Source organism: Siphateles boraxobius, unplaced genomic scaffold (assembly GCF_051911475.1).
Source record: "Siphateles boraxobius isolate OS27281-9 unplaced genomic scaffold, OSU_SipBor_1 274, whole genome shotgun sequence".
Taxonomy (NCBI): domain Eukaryota; kingdom Metazoa; phylum Chordata; class Actinopteri; order Cypriniformes; family Leuciscidae; genus Siphateles; species Siphateles boraxobius.
The window spans coordinates 182,501-204,078 of NW_027508892.1; the positions used below are offsets into that span (position 1 = coordinate 182,501).

Genomic DNA, 21,578 nt, shown 5'->3' on the forward strand with positions numbered 1-21,578 from the left:
CACACACACACACACACATACACACACACACACACACACACACAAACTCACGCCTCTAGTTCCTAGTTCACACTTCCGCTTTTCCTGCAGAGTGAATCCATCCCTCAGGACAGGTTTACACCTGACGTATTCCGGCAGCTGCTGAACAACATCTGTCCGCGGAACGACATCGACACCATCTTCTCAGAAATGTCAGTTCTCTGTTTGAGTCTTCATCATCTACGCACTGATCGCACGGCCGATGACCAAAGGGCCCGTAGAATAAAAATAACGAAACAAGAACCCGAAACACAGCACTTGTTAAAATTTAAAACCACAGAAGTTCTCAAATTAAACAAACCAAAATGTATCGATCAGCTCACATACACTGCATTTGCCACATCAATCTGAGCAAAAATACACTCTCTGTAATGTCATGTCAAGTCACCTTCATTTATACAGCGCTTTAACACTATAGATGTTTCACAGCAGCTTTACAGTGATAATAGGAGATTACAGTAACAGAGATTGTTTAGGCTTTACAGCAGATCTAGAATAAAGTTATTGTCCAGATAAAGTTAGTTTTGATTGATTCACTTCCGTTGTAAAGATCATTAGTTATTACAGTTTTTTTCGATTGCTAAACGACATTCATCTCAACTGGAGCTATATGTGCAAAACTCTAACTACAGTCTGCACTTCCAACAGTCACCTGAGCTAAACAGTTCACATCACCTGCAAAACTCATTCCAAGCAACACAACTCTTAACACATGGCTCAAAACAGGCTCAGTGAGCCAAACACTATGCACAACCCTCACTGAGATGACACACACTGTCACTCAGAACACACTGAGAGTAAAAACACTAGCATCAAACACCAATACAGAAAATACAAACTTTTCATCTTTACAGTTTGAACAATTTCAGTGACTTCATACAAAGTCATATTTTCTTCAAAGAAAAGAGTGACATTCTTTCACATGATTTATTTACATTTTTAGAACATAACAATTCTTTAAGGTAAATGAAAATTAGCAGGTTGCTTCAATAGTCTGTAGTACTGTAATTTACGGAATTACAGTAATGAGAAAAAAGGTAGAAACTAAAAGTACATACTGTAATTCTAACAAATAATTGAGGGGCTAATCCTGCCTCTCTCTAGCATCAGGCCACAGGTTTTCGTCAACATCACATCTAATGTTCTCTCTTGCCATGCACCTGGGGAAGAACCTTCTGGAGTGCCTTATCCATCCCTGGCAGTCCTCTGGACTCGTGGCCTCACATCCGGCACGCATGGCTTCCAAAAGAGACATTTGGTCATGTGGGTGGTGATCAAACACTTTCCACCTCCAGGCAGAGAAAAACTCCTCTATTGGGTTGAGGAAGGGTGAATATGCAGGGTACAAAATCATAAATCTGCGATGTGCTGCAAACCAATCTGTGACAGCTGCAGAGTGGTGAAAAGCAACGTTATCGCAAACTATGACAAAAACTTGGGGGTTTCTTACTGGCTCCCCTTGTTCTGCTGGCACTAGCTGAGCATAGAGCTCTTCTAGGAAAGCTATAAGCCTTTCTGTGTTGTATGAGCCAATGAGTGGTGTGTTGAGAAGCAAACCATCATTGGCCATTGCAGCACACATGGTGATATTTCCCCCCCTTTGGCCTGGAAGCTCCACAGTTTCCCTTTGACCTATAACATTCCTTCCTCTGCGCCGTGTTTTGGCAAGGTTAAATCCAGCTTCATCGATAAATACAAATGAATGTGGTGTTTCCAGTGCTTCCACCTCCATTACTCTCTGAAAAACAGTAAGTGCACAGTTTACGTAACTGTAGTAATGCTAGTGTTTTTTTTTTTACTGTAAATATTTTTACAGTAATAGCTGTGTATGTAACCTCAGACGTCTTACCTGGACATATTGGTATCTTTGCTCTTTTACCCGTTCACTGTTTCTCTCGAACGGTACAGTGTATAACTGTTTCATTTTAACTTGGTGTTTCTGTAGGACACAACCAATAGTTGTTGTGCTGACAGAATTAACATTTTCAAATATATCATTATCAGCCAGCACTCTATCTTGAATCTCCCGCAGTTTTATTGCATTGTTGACAACAACCATGTCAACAATAGCATTTTCCTGCGCATCTGAAAATATTTTTGCTCTTCCTCCTGTTGGGGGCAGCCTTTGGGTCCTGTTGTAAAAATATATCTGTATTATGTATATATCTGTGTAAATATTCTATAATTGCAATACAAAATAATTTCCTGTAATGTTTTTATTTATTGTAAGGATGTAACTCTCACCTGTTTGTACGATGGAAAATTCGCATTACAGATGCCACTGTGGATCTTTGCAGATTGGGTTGCACCCTCAATCCTGCCTCTCTCAATGAGAGACCATGGTTCACGACATGGTCTATAAGTGTAGCCCTTATTTCATCTGAAATAACAGCTCTTTGTCTTCTTTGTCTCCCTCCACGAACCCGCCCTCTCCCTGCCACCCTTCTCCCTCCACGAACCCGTCTTCCTTGTTTCATTTCAAAAATTAGTCTTTCTGAGCTCTACCTATATATATATATATATATATATATATATTTGTGTGTGTTCACTAACAAGTCTAAAACAAGACACCTGCTTAGCCTTTCAGCTGAAATTGCAATCAGCAGTGTTTGAAAGGCACAAGGCTGAAATCTATTCTGTTTTGAATGTGTGGTTCACAGTTTTGACAGCAGTGTGTTAGCATTTGAACAAAGTGCTGTAAATCCACAGTGTTGTGCAGGTTGTGGTTAAAGTCATGGGATAAGTGTGTAGAGTTTTGAAAACTGTGTTCAAGCAATGAAAAACGAGCTAGAGTTTGGTCCACATGAACTGCTGCTGTGCAGACTGTAGTTAGAGTTTTGCACATGTAGCTCCAGTTGTGCTCAATGTCGTTTAGCGATCGAAAAAAACTGTAACTTAGCGGCCGCTAACACACACCGTTCTAACAGAAAACCCTTAATGCGATCCGGCCACTCATTTGGATAAAACAGTGCCTGGAGACTCGAGAACGCAAACCATGAAACAGGATCCAAGGTACAAGCCTTGGTATGTAGTACATTCTGCTGTGACGGAACAAACCTTCCCAATCTGATATCTGATCCTTCACAACACGTGAAATTAAAAATATTTTTGATGTGGTAGAAATTAAAGTAGTGTGTTTGTGTGTGTGTGTGCGTGCGTGTGTTTGTGCGTGTGTGTGTGGGTGCTTGCGTGCGTGTGTGTGTGTGTGTGCTTGCGTGCGTATGTGTGCTCATGTGTGTGCTTGCGTGCGTGTGTGTGCGCATGTGTGTGTGCATGCGTGTGTGTGTGTGTGTTTGTGCGTGTTTGTGCGTGTATGTGTGCGTTTGCGCGTGTGTGTGTGTGTGTGTGCGTGTGTGTGCATGCGTGTGCGTTTGCATGTGCGTGTATGCGTGTGTGTGCGTGTGTGTGTGTGCATGCGTGTCTGTGTGCATGTGCGTGCGTGTGTGCGTTTGCGTGTGCGTGTGTGTGTGTGTGTGTGTGTGTGTGATGCGCAGTGGTGCTAAGATCCGGCCCTACCTTACCGTGGACCAGATGACAGATTTCCTCAACAACAAACAGAGAGACCCTCGTCTGAACGAGATCCTGTACCCGCCACTCAAAGCCGAGCAAGTGCAGGGATTGGTGGAGAAGTACGAGCCGGACACCATGTTTTCACAGAGAGGTTTGTGCTTTCATCTGCTATTTGATTCCAGAAAAATAAGTTTTAAAATGCTGGTAAGTTGAACAGAAAGTTTGCACATAAACGAGTGAACAAGAGTCTGTTTAACAGTAGGAAGAAGATCAGTAAATCAAAAGCCTTTTGCTGAGAATGTAGATGTGTATGTTACGTCATAAACTCAAGAACGCTTTACAGCTCAACATTGTTGACCAGAGGACGCTTCTCTGCTGAATGACAAAGAAGAGTCAGTGTGTGTGAAGACTGCAGTCTTGCAGGGAGAAGCTCCTCCTCCATCTCCATCTCTTAGCTTTAATGAAGTCTTTCCTCACGAGGCTGGAAAGGTGGACGCTCCGCTGAGATGAAAGTCACCCTTTGCTGCCTCATTAGAGGAAACCCGTTCAGATGTCAGAGGAAGAACTGTGTTAATTAGGCTGTGGGAGTCCGCGGAGGGCATGGCAGGATTAATTAGCGTGAAGTGGCCAGAGGGACGGCGGGACGTTACGCGCACTAGCCTCCACCTGAGAGAGCCTGAGCTGAGCTGTCACTTCTGTTGAACTCATGTGTTGTTGGCATTTTAACAAGGAATCGCTCACAGCATGTTGGGTTGCATTCAGGGCTGCAGTGCTTCTTAAAATGAGATTACATAGATCAAAGTTGCTGTTGTCTGTTCCTGTAGTGGCTCCAAACACACCACAAGTGTTCCTGAAGATCTTTTATTGATGGTTCTAACTGTGCAGGAGGGTGGATCTCAGGAACACGGCCACAGCTTAAGGTCCCTGTAAAGGCAATTTAAAAAAAAATTCTAAACACATTATAAATGTTAGAAATGTATTGCTAAAACACATTACAAAGACTGTGAACTGTGAAGTACTGAATTGTGGAGTTAGACCGTTAAACAGTTTTTCACCATTATTATTTTACGGATTTTTTGGGCGGGGCTAAAGGGTACTCGATGACGCACTGGAGCCCCTGAGCTCCTGGACACGCCCCTATTTGATGACGCACTGGAGCCCCTGAGCTCCTGGCCCCGCCCCTACCTGATGACGCACTGGAGCCCCTGAGCCTGGCCGCTCCACTAACAATATAAATAGAGCACATTCGCATCGGTTTACCGCTCAATCGTGAGTTACTGTCAGTATTATTAGTTACTACAGCTTACAGTTTGCTAGTTAGCTATGTCTTCGTCACGGAAATGCGTACTACCTGGATGTGATCACGTACAATACAGATCGGTGTCCTTATTTAAATTTCCTAAAAACGATCACATCAAGAAGAGGTGGATTCATTTTGTGAAGAGAGCTGAGGATCACCACCAAAACCCGCATCTGTAGTGATCATTTTACACGGGATAGTTTTATAAACTTTCGTCGGAGACAACTGGGATTCACTGATAATCCGCTGTTGTGTTTCTGGTGAATGGGGCCGAACGACTATCTCCCGCCTCGGCCTTCATCCTGTCGCGCCGACAACTGGTGACATCATCGGCAGTGCGTGCCCACCAATGAGTGTAAGATGCCTTGTGCGCTTATGTTAGCCTATAATTAACCTAATAAGCTGCTAGGAGCATCCATTTTGGCTGTAGCGGGTGACAGTTGATTGTGGCGACGGCAGCTTTACCACGAGTGGGCGTGGTTTCAGCGCAGCCAGCGGACACGCCCCCAGCGTTTGAAAGCAGAGACTACTATTCATTTTTTCAAGATTTTGATAGCTTATTTTATGTACTTGCCGGCTTTTTTTATCATTCAAATTTGGCTGGGTGTCTAATAACACATTTTTCTGTGATATGACAAACTCAGAACACATACTTCATTTTGACTTTACAGGGACTTTAAGTTTAAAAGCTCACACAGGATTGTTGATATGGTTGTTTTGTGGTACAGGGCAGATCTCTGTGGAGGGATTCGCCAGATATCTGAGTGGAGAAGAGAACAGTATCATCCCTCCAGAGAAGCTGGACAAAAGTGAAGATATGACGCTGCCGCTCTCACATTACTTCATCAACTCCTCACACAACACCTACCTCACAGGTCAGCCAATCAGACGACTCACACGACACCTACCTCACAGGTCAGCCAATCAGACGACTCACACGACACCTACCTCACAGGTTAGCCAATCAGACGACTTACACAACACCTACCTCACAGGTTAGCCAATCAGACGACTTACACAACACCTACCTAACAGGTCAGCCAATCAGACGACTCACATGACACCTACCTCACAGGTCAGCCAATCAGACGACTCACACAACACCTGCCTCAAATGTCAGCCAATCAGACGACTCACACGACACCTGCCTCACAGGTCAGCCAATCAGATGACTCACACGACACCTACCTCACAGGTCAGCCAATCAGACGACTCACACAACACGTAAATCACAGGTCAACCAATCAGCCAACTCACACGACACGTAAATCATTGGTCAGCCAATCACATGGCTCACATGACACACAAATCATTGGTCAGCCAATCAGACGACACGTAAATCACCGGTAAGCCAATCAGACGACTCACACAACACGTAAATAACAGGTCAACCAATCAGACGACTCACATGACATGTAAATCACAGGTCAGGCAATCAGGCGACTCACACAACACGTAAATCACAGATCAGCCATTCAGACGACTCACACGACACCTACCTCACAGGTCAGCCAATCAGACGACTCACACGACACGTAAATCATTGGTCAGCCAATCAGACGGCTCACACAACACGTAAATCACAGATCAACCATTCAGACGACTCACACGACACCTACCTCACAGGTCAGCCAATCAGACGACTCACACGACACGTAAATCATTGGTCAGCCAATCAGACGACTCACACAACACGTAAATCACAGGTCAGCCAATCAGACGGCTCACACGACACGTAAATCACAGATCAGCCATTTAGACTTCTCACACGACACCTACCTCACAGGTCAACCAATCAGACGACTCACAAGACACGTAAATCACAGGTCAGCCAATCAGACGACTCACACAACACGTAAATCACAGATCAGCCATTCAGACGACTCACACGACACCTACCTCACAGGTCAGCCAATCAGACGACTCACACGACACGTAAATCATTGGTCAGCCAATCAGACGACTCACACAACACGTAAATCACAGGTCAGCCAATCAGACGACTCACACGACACGTAAATCACAGATCAGCCATTCAGACTTCTCACACGACACCTACCTCACAGGTCAACCAATCAGACGACTCACACGACACCTACCTCACAGGTCAGCCAATCAGACGACTCACACGACACGTAAATCATTGGTCAACCAATCAGACGACTCACACAGCACGTAAATCACAGGTCAGCCAATCAGACGACTCACACGACACCTACCTCGCAGGTCAGCCAATCAGACGGCTCACACAACACGTAAATCAAAGATCAGCCATTCAGACGACTCACACGACACCTACCTCACAGGTCAGCCAATCAGACGACTCACACGACACGTAAATCATTGGTCAGCCAATCAGACGACTCACACAACACGTAAATCACAGGTCAGCCAATCAGACGACTCACACGACACGTAAATCACAGATCAGCCATTCAGACTTCTCACACGACACCTACCTCACAGGTCAACCAATCAGATGACTCACACGACACCTACCTCACAGGTCAGCCAATCAGACGACTCACACGACACGTAAATCATTGGTCAACCAATCAGACGACTCACACAGCACGTAACTCACAGGTCAGCCAATCAGACGACTCACACGACACCTACCTCGCAGGTCAGCCAATCAGACGGCTCACACAACACGTAAATCAAAGATCAGCCATTCAGACGACTCACACGACACCTACCTCACAGGTCAGCCAATCAGACGACTCACACGACACGTAAATCATTGGTCAGCCAATCAGACGACTCACACAACACGTAAATCACAGGTCAGAAAAATCAGACGGCTCACACAACACGTAAATCACAGATCAGCCATTCAGACGACTCACACGACACCTACCTCACAGGTCAGCCAATCAGACGACTCACAACACACGTAAATAACAGGTGAGCCAATCAGACGACTCACACAACACGTAAATCACAGATCAGCCACTCAGACGACTCACACGACACCTACCTCACAGGTCAGCCAATCAGACGACTCACACGACACGTAAATCATTGGTCAGCCAGTCAGACGACTCACACAACACGTCAATCACAGTTCAGCCAATCAGACAGCTCACACGAGACTTAAATCACAGGTCAGCCAATCAGATGACTCACACGACACTTAAATGATTGGTCAGCCAATCAGACGACTCACACGACACGTAAATCATTGGTCAGCCAATCAGACGACTCACATGACACGTAAATCGAAGGTCAGCCAATAAGAGGACTCACATGACACGTAAATCACAGATCAGCCATTCAGACGACTCACACGACACCTACCTCACAGGTCAGCCAATCAGATGACTCACACGACACGTAAATCATTGGTCAACCAATCAGATGATTCGCACAACACGTAAATCACAGGTCAGCCAATCATACGGCTCACACGGCACGTAAATCACAGGTCAACCAATCAGATGACTCACACGACACGTAAATCACAGGTCAGCCAATCAGACGACTCACTCGACACTTACCTCACAGGTCAGCCAATCAGACGGCTAACACGACACGTAAATCACAGGTCAGCCAACTAGATGACTCACACGACACTTAAATCACAGGTCAGCCAATCAGACGACTCACACAACACGTAAATAACAGGACAGCCAATCAGACGACTCGCACGACACGTAAATCACAAGTCAGCCGATCAGACGACTGACACGACACATAAATCACAGGTCAACGAATAAAACGAATCACACGACACCTACCTCACTGGTCAGCCAATCAGACGACTCACACGACACGTAAATCACAGGTCAGCCAATCAGGTGACTCACAAGACAAGTAAATCACATGTCAGCAGATCAAACGACTCACACGACACGTAAATCATTGGTCAGCCAATCAGATGGCTCACACGACACGTAAATCACAAGTCAGCCAATCAGACGACTCACACGATACGTAAATCATTGGTCAGCCAATCAGACGGCTCACACGACACGTAAATCATTGGTCAGCCAATCAGATGACTCACACGACACGTAAATCACAGGTCAACCAATCAGACGACTCACACAACAAATAAATCACAGTTCAGCCAATCAGACGACTCACACTACACGTAAAACAAAGGTCAGCCAATCATACGGCTCACACGACACGTAAATCACCGGTCAGCCAATCAGACAACTCACACAACACGTAAATCACCGATCAGCCAATCAGACGACTCACACGACACGTAAATCACAGGTCAACCAATCAGACGACACACACGACACGTAAATTATTGGTCAGCACGTAAACAATAGACCTGTTTACACACACGACACGTAAATCACCGGTCAGCCATTCATACAACTCACACAACATGTAAATCACAGGTCAACCAATCACACGACACACACGACACGTAAATCACCGGTCAGCCAATCAGACGACTCACACAACACGTAAATCACCGGTCAGCCAATCAGACGACTCACACAACACTTAAATCAAAGGTCAACCAATCAGACGACTCACACGACACGTAAATCATTGGTCAGCTACTCAGGCGACTTACATGACACGTAAATCTCAGGTCAGCCAATCAGACGACTCACACAACACGTAAATCACTGGTCAGCCAATCAGACGGCTCACATGACACGTAATTCAAAAGGTAAGCCAATCATACGGCTAACACGACACGTAAATCACAGGTCAGCCAAACAGACGACTCGCACGACACGTAAATCAAAGGTCAGCCAATCATACGGCTCACACAACACGTAAATCAAAGGTCAGCCAATCATACGGCTCACACGACACGTAAATCACAGGTCAGCCAATCAGACAACTCACACAACACGTAAATCACCGGTCAGCCAATCAGACGACTCACACAACGCGTAAATCACAGGTCAACCAATCAGATGACACACACGACACGTAAATCATTGGTCAGCCAATCAGGCGACTCACACGACACGTAAATCAAAGGTCAGCCAATCAGACGACTCACACACACGTAAATCACAGGTCAGCCAATCAGACGACTCACACGACAAATAAATCACAGGTCAGCCAATCAGACGACTCACACAACACGTAAATCACCGGTCAGCCAATCAGACAACTCACACAACACGTAAATCACCGGTCAGCCAATCAGACGACTCACACAACACGTGAATCACAGGTCAACCAATCAGATGACACACACGACACGTAAATCATTGGTCAGCCAATCAGGCGACTCACACAACACGTAAATCAAAGGTCAGCCAATCATACGGCTCACACGACACGTAAATCACAGGTCAGCCAATCAGACAACTCACACAACACGTAAATCACCGGTCAGCCAATCAGACGACTCACACAACGCGTAAATCACAGGTCAACCAATCAGATGACACACACGACACGTAAATCATTGGTCAGCCAATCAGGCGACTCACACGACACGTAAATCAAAGGTCAGCCAATCAGACGACTCACACACACGTAAATCACAGGTCAGCCAATCAGACGACTCACACGACAAATAAATCACAGGTCAGCCAATCAGACGACTCACACAACACGTAAATCACCGGTCAGCCAATCAGACAACTCACACAACACGTAAATCACCGGTCAGCCAATCAGACGACTCACACAACACGTGAATCACAGGTCAACCAATCAGATGACACACACGACACGTAAATCATTGGTCAGCCAATCAGGCGACTCACACGACACGTAAATCACAGGTCAGCCAATCAGACGACTCACACGACAAATAAATCACAGGTCAGCCAATCAGACGACTCACACAACACATAAATCACCGGTCAGCCAATCAGACAACTCACACAACACGTAAATATCCGGTCAGCCAATCTGACGACTCACACAACACGTAAATCACAGGTCAGCCAATCAGACGTCTCACACGACAAATAAATCACAGGTCAGCCAATCAGACGACACACACGACACGTAAATCATTGGTCAGCAGATCAGACAACTCACACAACACGTAAATATCCGGTCAGCCAATCTGACGACTCACACAACACGTAAATCACCGGTCAGACAATCAGACGACTCACACAACACATAAATCACAGGTCAACCATTCAGACGACTCACACAACACGTAAATCACCGGTCAGACAATCAGACGACTCACACAACACATAAATCACAGGTCAACCATTCAGACGACTCACACAACACTTAAATCACAGGTCAGCCAATCAGACAACTCACACAACACGTAAATCAGGGGTAAGCCAATCAGACGACTCACACAACACGTAAATCACAGGTCAACCAATCAGGCGACTCACACGACACGTAAATCACCGGTCAGCCAATCAGACAACTCACACAACACATAAATCACAGGTCAACCAATCAGATGACTCACACGACACGTAAATCATTGGTCAGCTAATCAGGCGACTCACACGACACGTAAATCATTGCTCAGCCAATCAGACGACTCACACGACACGTAAATCAATGGTCAGCCAATCAGACGGTTCACACGACACGTAAATCACAGGTCAGCTAATCAGACAACTCACACAACACGTAAATCACCGGTCAGCCAATCAGACGACTGACACAGCACGTAAATCACAGGTCAACCAATCAGACGACACACACAACACGTAAATTACAGGTCAGCCAATCAGACGACTCACACAACACGTAAATCACAGGTCAGCCAATCAGACGACTCACACGTCACGTAAATCAATGGTCAGGCAATCAGACGGGTCACACGACACGTAAATAACAGGTCAGACAATCATACGGCTCACACGACACGTAAATCACAGGTCAGCCAATCAGACAACACACACAACACGTAAATCACCGGTCAGCCAATCAGACGACTCACACAACACGTAAATAACAGGTCAACCAATCAGATGACACACACGAAACGTAAATCATTGCTCAGCCAATCAGGCGACTCACACAACACGTAAATCACAGGTCAACCAATCAGATGACTCACACGACACGTAAATCACAGGTCAGCCAATCAGACAACTCACACAACACGTAAATCAGGGGTCAGCCAATCAGACGACTCACACAACACGTAAATCACAGGTCAACCAATCAGACGACTCACACGACACGTAAATCATTGGTCAGCTAATCAGGCGACTCACACGACACGTAAATCACCGGTCAGGTAATCAGACGACTCCCACAACGCGTAAATCACCGTTCAACTAATCAGACGACTCACACGACACGTAAATCACAGGTCAGCCAATAAGACAACTCACACAACACGTTAATCACCAGTCAGCCAATCAGAAAACTCACACAACACGTAAATCACAGGTCAACCAATCAGATGACTCACACGACACGTAAATCATTGGTCAGCTAATCAGGCGACTCACACGACACGTAAATCAATGGTCAGCCAATCAGACGGTTCACACGACACGTAAATCACAGGTCAGCTAATCAGACAACTCACACAACACGTAAATCACCGGTCAACTAATCAGACGACTCACACGACACGTAAATCATTGGTCAGCTAATCAGGCGACTCACACGACACGTAAATCATTGCTCAGCCAATCAGACGACTCACACGACACGTAAATCAATGGTCAGCAAATCAGACGGTTCACACGACACGTAAATCACAGGTCAGCTAATCAGACAACTCACACAACACGTAAATCACCGGTCAGCCAATCAGACGACTGACACAGCACGTAAATCACAGGTCAACCAATCAGACGACACACACAACACGTAAATTATAGGTCAGCCAATCAGACGACTCACACAACACGTAAATCACAGGTCTGCCAATCAGACGACTCACACGTCACGTAAATCAATGGTCAGGCAATCAAGACGGGTCACACGACACGTAAATAACAGGTCAGACAATCATACGGCTCACACGACACTTAAATCACAGGTCAGCCAATCAGACAACACACACAACACGTAAATCACCGGTCAGCCAATCAGACGACTCACACGACACGTAAATCACAGGTCAGCCAATCAGACAACTCACACAACACGTAAATCAGGGGTAAGCCAATCAGATGACTCACACAACACGTAAATCACAGGTCAACCAATCAGACGACTCACACGACACGTAAATCATTGGTCAGCTAATCAGGCGACTCACACGACACGTAAATCACCGGTCAGGCAATCAGACGACTCCCACTACGCGTAAATCACCGGTCAACTAATTAGACGACTCACACGACACGTAAATCATTGGTCAGCTAATCAGGCGACACACGCGACACGTAAATAACAGGTCAGCCAATCAGACAACTCACACAACACGTTAATCACCAGTCAGCCAATCAGACAACTCACACAACACGTAAATCACAGGTCAGCCAATCAGACGACTGACACAGCACGTAAATCACAGGTCAACCAATCAGACGACACACACAACACGTAAATTACAGGTCAGCCAATCAGACGACTCACACAACACGTAAATCACAGGTCAGCCAATCAGACGACTCACACGTCACGTAAATCAATGGTCAGGCAATCAGACGGGTCACACGACACGTAAATAACAGGTCAGACAATCATACGGCTCACACGACACGTAAATCACAGGTCAGCCAATCAGACAACACACACAACACGTAAATCACCGGTCAGCCAATCAGACGACTCACACAACACGTAAATAACAGGTCAACCAATCAGATGACACACACGAAACGTAAATCATTGCTCAGCCAATCAGGCGACTCACACAACACGTAAATCACAGGTCAACCAATCAGATGACTCACACGACACGTAAATCACAGGTCAGCCAATCAGACAACTCACACAACACGTAAATCAGGGGTCAGCCAATCAGACGACTCACACAACACGTAAATCACAGGTCAACCAATCAGACGACTCACACGACACGTAAATCACAGGTCAGCCAATCAGACAACTCACACAACACATAAATCACCGGTCAGGCAATCAGACGACTCCCACAACGCGTAAATCACCGTTCAACTAATCAGACGACTCACACGACACGTAAATCATTGGTCAGCTAATCAGGCGACTCACACGACACGTAAATCACAGGTCAGCCAATCAGACAACTCACACAACACGTTAATCACCAGTCAGCCAATCAGAAAACTCACACAACACGTAAATCACAGGTCAACCAATCAGATGACTCACACGACACGTAAATCATTGGTCAGCTAATCAGGCGACTCACACGACACGTAAATCAATGGTCAGCCAATCAGACGGTTCACACGACACCTAAATCACAGGTCAGCTAATCAGACAACTCACACAACACGTAAATCACCGGTCAACTAATCAGACGACTCACACGACACGTAAATCATTGGTCAGCTAATCAGGCGACTCACACGACACGTAAATCATTGCTCAGCCAATCAGACGACTCACACGACACGTAAATCAATGGTCAGCAAATCAGACGGTTCACACGACACGTAAATCACAGGTCAGCTAATCAGACAACTCACACAACACGTAAATCACCGGTCAGCCAATCAGACGACTGACACAGCACGTAAATCACAGGTCAACCAATCAGACGACACACACAACACGTAAATTATAGGTCAGCCAATCAGACGACTCACACAACACGTAAATCACAGGTCTGCCAATCAGACGACTCACACGTCACGTAAATCAATGGTCAGGCAATCAGACGGGTCACACGACACGTAAATAACAGGTCAGACAATCATACGGCTCACACGACACTTAAATCACAGGTCAGCCAATCAGACAACACACACAACACGTAAATCACCGGTCAGCCAATCAGACGACTCACACAACACGTAAATAACAGGTCAACCAATCAGATGACTCACACGACACGTAAATCACAGGTCAGCCAATCAGACGACTCACACAACACGTAAATCACCGGTCAGCCAATCAGACGATTCACACAACACGTAAATTACAGGTCAGCTAATCAGACGACTCACACAACACATAAATCACAGGTCAGCCAATCAGACGACTCACAAAAACATGTAAATCACAGGTCAGCCAATTGACGACTGATTGACGACTCACACGTCACGTAAATCATTGGTCAGCCAATCACACGACTCACACGATACGTAAATCACAGGTCAGCCAATCAGACGACTCACACGACACGTAAATCATTGGTCAGCCAATCAGATGGCTCACACGACACGTAAATCAATGGTCAGCCAATCAGACGGCTCACACGACACATTAATCACAGGTCACCCCATCAGACAACTCACACAACACATAAATCACCAGTCAGCCAATCAGACGACTCACACAGCACGTAAATCACAGGTCAACCAATCACACGACACACACAACACGTAAATTACAGGTCAGCCAATCAGACGACTCACACAACACGTAAATCAAAGGTCAGCCAATCAGACAACTCACACGGCACGTAAATCACAGGTCAGCCAATCAGACAACTCACACAACAAGTAAATAACAGGTCAGCCAATCATACGGCTCACACGGCACGTAAATCACAGGTCAGCCAATCAGACGACTCACACAACACATAAATCACAGGTCAGCCAATCAGACAACTCACACAACACGTTAATCACCAGTCAGCCAATCAGACAACTCACACAACATGTAAATCACAGGTCAACCAATCAGATGACTCACACGACACGTAAATCATTGGTCAGCTAATCAGGCGACTCACACGACACGTAAATCATTGGTCAGCCAATCAGCCAACTCACACAACACGTTAATCACCAGTCAGCCAATCAGACAACTCACACAACACGTAAATCACAGGTCAGCCAATCAGACAACTCACACAACACGTTAATCACAGGTCAACCAATCACACGACACACACAACACGTAAATTACAGGTCAGCCAATCAGACGACTCACACAACACGTAAATCACAGGTCAGCCAATCAGACGGCTCACACGGCACGTAAATCACAGGTCAGCCAATCAGACAACTCACACAACACGTAAATAACAGGTTAGCCAATCATACGGCTCACACGGCACGTAAATCACAGGTCAGCCAATCAGGCGACTCACACGACACGTAAATCACCGGTCAGCCAATCAGACAACTCACACAACACGTAAATAACAGGTTAGCCAATCATACGGCTCACACGGCACGTAAATCACAGGTCAACCAATCAGATGACTCACACGACACGTAAATCATTGGTCAGCTAATCAGGCGACTCACACGACACGTAAATCATTGGTCAGCCAATCAGACGACTCGCACAACACGTAAATCAATGGTCAGCCAATCAGACGGTTCACACGACACGTAAATCACAGGTCAGCTAATCAGACGACTCACACAACACGTAAATCACAGGTCAGCCAATCAGATGACTCACACGTCACGTAAATCAATGGTCAGGCAATCAGACGGGTCACACGACACGTAAATAACAAGTCAGCCAATCATACGGCTCACACGACACGTAAATCACAGGTCAGCCAATCAGACAACACACACAACACGTAAATCACCGGTCAGCCAATCAGACGACTCACACAACACGTAAAAAACAGGTCAACCAATCAGACGACACACACGACACGTAAATCATTGCTCAGCCAATCAGATGACTCACACGACACGTAAATCACAGGTCAGCCAATCAGACAACTCACACAACACGTAAATCACAGGTCAACCAATCAGACGATTCACACGACACGTAAATCATTGGTCAGCTAATCAGGCGACTCACACGACACGTAAATCACCGGTCAGGCAATCAGACGACTCCCACAACGCGTAAATCACCGGTCAACTAATCAGATGACTCACACGACACGTAAATCATTGGTCAGCTAATCAGGCGACTCACACGACACGTAAATCACAGGTCAGCCAATCAGACGACTCACACAACACGTAAATCACAGGTCAGCCAATCAGACAACTCACACAAAACGTTAATCACCAGTCAGCCAATCAGACAACTCACACAACACGTAAATCACAGGTCAACCAATCACACGACACACACAACACGTAAATTACAGGTCAGCCAATCAGACGACTCACACAACACGTAAATCACAGGTCAGCCAATCAGACGGCTCACACGGCACGTAAATCACAGGTCAGCCAATCAGACAACTCACACAACACGTAAATAACAGGTTAGCCAATCATACGGCTCACACGGCACGTAAATCACAGGTCAGCCAATCAGGCGACTCACACGACACGTAAATCACCGGTCAGCCAATCAGACAACTCACACAACACGTAAATAACAGGTTAGCCAATCATACGGCTCACACGGCACGTAAATCACAGGTCAACCAATCAGATGACTCACACGACACGTAAATCATTGGTCAGCTAATCAGGCGACTCACACGACACGTAAATCATTGGTCAGCCAATCAGACGACTCGCACGACACGTAAATCAATGGTCAGCCAATCAGACGGTTCACACGACACGTAAATCACAGGTCAGCTAATCAGACGACTCACACAACACGTAAATCACAGGTCAGCCAATCAGACGACTCACACGTCACGTAAATCAATGGTCAGGCAATCAGACGGGTCACACGACACGTAAATAACAAGTCAGCCAATCATACGGCTCACACGACACGTAAATCACAGGTCAGCCAATCAGACAACACACACAACACGTAAATCACCGGTCAGCCAATCAGACGACTCACACAACACGTAAAAAACAGGTCAACCAATCAGACGACACACACGACACGTAAATCATTGCTCAGCCAATCAGGCGACTCACACAACACGTAAATCACAGGTCAACCAATCAGATGACTCACACGACACGTAAATCACAGGTCAGCCAATCAGACAACTCACACAACACGTAAATCAGGGGTCAGCCAATCAGACGACTCACACAACACGTAAATCACAGGTCAACCAATCAGACGATTCACACGACACGTAAATCATTGGTCAGCTAATCAGGCGACTCACACGACACGTAAATCACCGGTCAGGCAATCAGACGACTCCCACAACGCGTAAATCACCGGTCAACTAATCAGATGACTCACACGACACGTAAATCATTGGTCAGCTAATCAGGCGACTCACACGACACGTAAATCACAGGTCAGCCAATCAGACGACTCACACAACACGTAAATCACAGGTCAGCCAATCAAACAACTCACACAACACGTTAATCACCAGTCAGCCAATCAGACAACTCACACAACACGTAAATCACAGGTCAACCAATCAGATGAATCACACGACATGTAAATCATTGGTCAGCTAATCAGGCGACTCACACGACACGTAAATCATTGGTCAGCCAATCAGACGACTCACACGACACGTAAATCAATGGTCAGCCAATCAGACGACTCACACGACACATTAATCACAGGTCAGCCAATCAGACAACTCACACAACACATAAATCACCGGTCAGACAATCAGACGACTCAAACAGCACGTAAATCACAGGTCAACCAATCACACGACACACACAACACGTAAATCATTGGTCAGCTAATCAGACGACTCACACAACACGTAAATCACAGGTCAGCCAATCAGACGGCTCACATGGCACGTAAATCACAGGTCAGCCAATCAGACAACTCACACAACACGTAAATAACAGGTAAGCCAATCATACGGCTCACACGGCACGTAAATCACAGGTCAGCTAATCAGACGACTCACACAACACGTAAATCACAGGTCAACCAATCAGGCGACTCACACGACACGTAAATCACTGGTCAGCCAATCAGACAACTCACACAACACATAAATAACAGGTCAACCAATCAGATGACTCACACGACACGTAAATCATTGGTCAGCTAATCAGGCGACTCACACGACACGTAAATCATTGGTCAGCCAATCAGACGACTCGCGCGACACGTAAATCAATGGTCAGCCAATCAGACGGTTCACACGACATGTAAATCACAGGTCAGCTAATCAGACAACTCACACAACACGTAAATCACCGGTCAGCCAATCAGACGACTCACACAGCACGTAAATCACAGGTCAACCAATCAGACGACACACACAACACGTAAATTACAGGTCAGCCAATCAGACGACTCACACTGCACTTAAATCACAGGTCAGCCAATCAGACGACTCACACGTCACGTAAATCAATGGTCAGGCAATCAGACGGCTCACACGACACGTAAATAACAGGTAAGCCAATCATACGGCTCACACGACACGTAAATCACAGGTCAGCCAATCAGACAACTCACACAACACGTAAATCACCGTTCAGCCAATCAGACGACTCACACAACACGTAAATAACAGGTCAACCAATCAGACGACACACACGACACGTAAATCACAGGTCAGCCAATCAGACAACTCACACAACACGTAAATCACCGTTCAGCCAATCAGACGACTCACACAACACTTAAATAACAGGTCAACCAATCAGACGACACACACGACACGTAAATCATTGCTCAGCCAATCAGGCGACTCACACAACACGTAAATCACAGGTCAACCAATCAGACGACTCACACGACACGTAAATCACAGGTCAGCCAATCAGACAACTCACACAACACGTAAATCAGGGGTAAGCCAATCAGATGACTCACACAACACGTAAATCACAGGTCAACCAATCAGACGACTCACACGACACGTAAATCATTGGTCAGCTAATCAGGCGACTCACACGACACGTAAATCACCGGTCAGGCAATCAGACGACTCCCACTACGCGTAAATCACCGGTCAACTAATTAGACGACTCACACGACACGTAAATCATTGGTCAGCTAATCAGGCGACACACGCAACACGTAAATAACAGGTCAGCCAATCAGACAACTCACACAACACGTTAATCACCAGTCAGCCAATCAGACAACTCACACAACACGTAAATCACAGGTCAACCAATCAGATGACTCACACGACACGTAAATCATTGGTCAGCTAATCAGGCGACTCACACGACACGTAAATCATTGGTCAGCCAATCAGACGACTCACACGACACGTAAATCAATGGTCAGCCAATCAGACGGCTCACACGACACATTAATCAAAGGTCAGCCAATCAGACAACTCACACAACACATAAATCACCGGTCAGCCAATCAGACGACTCACACAGCAAGTAAATCACAGGTCAACCAATCAGATGACTCACACGACACGTAAATCATTGGTCAGCTAAACAGGCGACTCAAACGACACGTAAATCATTGGTCAGCCAATCAGACGACTCGCACGACACGTAAATCAATGGTCAGCCAATCAGACGATTCACACAACACGTAAATCACCGGTCAGCCAATCAGACAACTCACACAACACGTAAATCAATGGTCAGCCAATCAGACGACTCGCACGACACGTAAATCAATGGTCAGCCAATCAGACGACTCACACGACACGTAAATCAATGGTCAGCCAATCAGACGGCTCACACGACACATTAATCACAGGTCAGCCAATCAGACAACTCACACAACACATAAATCCCCGGTCAGCCAATCAGACGACTCACACAGCACGTAAATCACAGGTCAACCAATCAGATGACTCACACGACACGTAAATCATTGGTCAGCTAAACAGGCGACTCACACGACACGTAAATCATTGGTCAGCCAATCAGACGACTCGCACGACACGTAAATCAATGGTCAGCCAATCAGACGATTCACACGACACGTAAATCACAGGTCAGCTAATCAGACAACTCACACAACACGTAAATCACCGGTCAGCCAATCAGACGACTCACACAGCACGTAAATCACAGGTCAACCAATCAGACGGCTCACACAACACGTAAATAACAGGTCAGCCAATCATACGGCTCACACGGCACGTAAATCACAGGTCAGCTAATCAGACAACTCACACAACACGTAAATCACCGGTCAGCCAATCAGACGACTCACACAGCACGTAAATCACAGGTCAACCAATCAGACGGCTCACACAACACGTAAATAACAGGTCAGCCAATCATACGGCTCACACGGCAATTAAATCACAGGTCAGCCAATCAGACGACTCACACGACATGTAAATCGCCGGTCAGCCAATCAGACGACTCACAAGACACGTAAATCACAGGTCAGCCAATTGACGACTGATTGACGACTCACACGACACGTAAATCATTGGTCAACCAATCAGACAACTCACACGACAGGTAAATCATTGGTCAGCCAATCAGACGACTCACACAACACGTAAATCACAGGTCAGCCAATCAGACGACTCACACAACACGTAAATTACAGGTCAGCCAATCAGACGACTCACACAACACGTAAATCACCGGTCAGCCAATCAGACGACTCACACAACACGTAAATCACAGGTCAACCAATCAGGTGACTCACACTACACCTAAATCATTGGTCAGCCAATCAGACGACTCGCACAACACGTAAATTACAGGTCAGCCAATCAGACAACTCACACAACACGTAAATCACCGGTCAGCCAATCAGCCGACTCACACAACACGTAAATAACAGGTCAACCAATCAGACAACACACACGACACGTAAATCATTGCTCAGCCAATCAGGCGACTCACACGACACGTAAATCATTGTTCAGCTAATCAAGCGACTCACACGACACGTAAATCACAGGTCAACCAATCAGATGACACACACGACACGTAAATCATTAGTCAGCCAATCAGGCGACTCACACGACACG

The 21,578-nt window shown here is 46.1% G+C and overlaps 1 protein-coding gene across 2 annotated transcripts in view; it reads left to right on the forward strand.

The window, feature by feature from the left end:
- The window catches only part of plcb1l (phospholipase C beta 1-like), a 233,917-nt gene that overhangs the window by 98,142 nt on the left and 114,197 nt on the right, over positions 1-21,578 (forward strand). For both annotated transcript variants that reach the window (XM_077245642.1, XM_077245643.1), the window contains exons 8-10: positions 91-191; positions 3,534-3,700; positions 5,578-5,724. In XM_077245642.1, the coding sequence (XP_077101757.1) occupies positions 91-191; positions 3,534-3,700; positions 5,578-5,724 (415 nt within the window). The remainder of the gene's footprint in view (positions 1-90; positions 192-3,533; positions 3,701-5,577; positions 5,725-21,578) is intronic.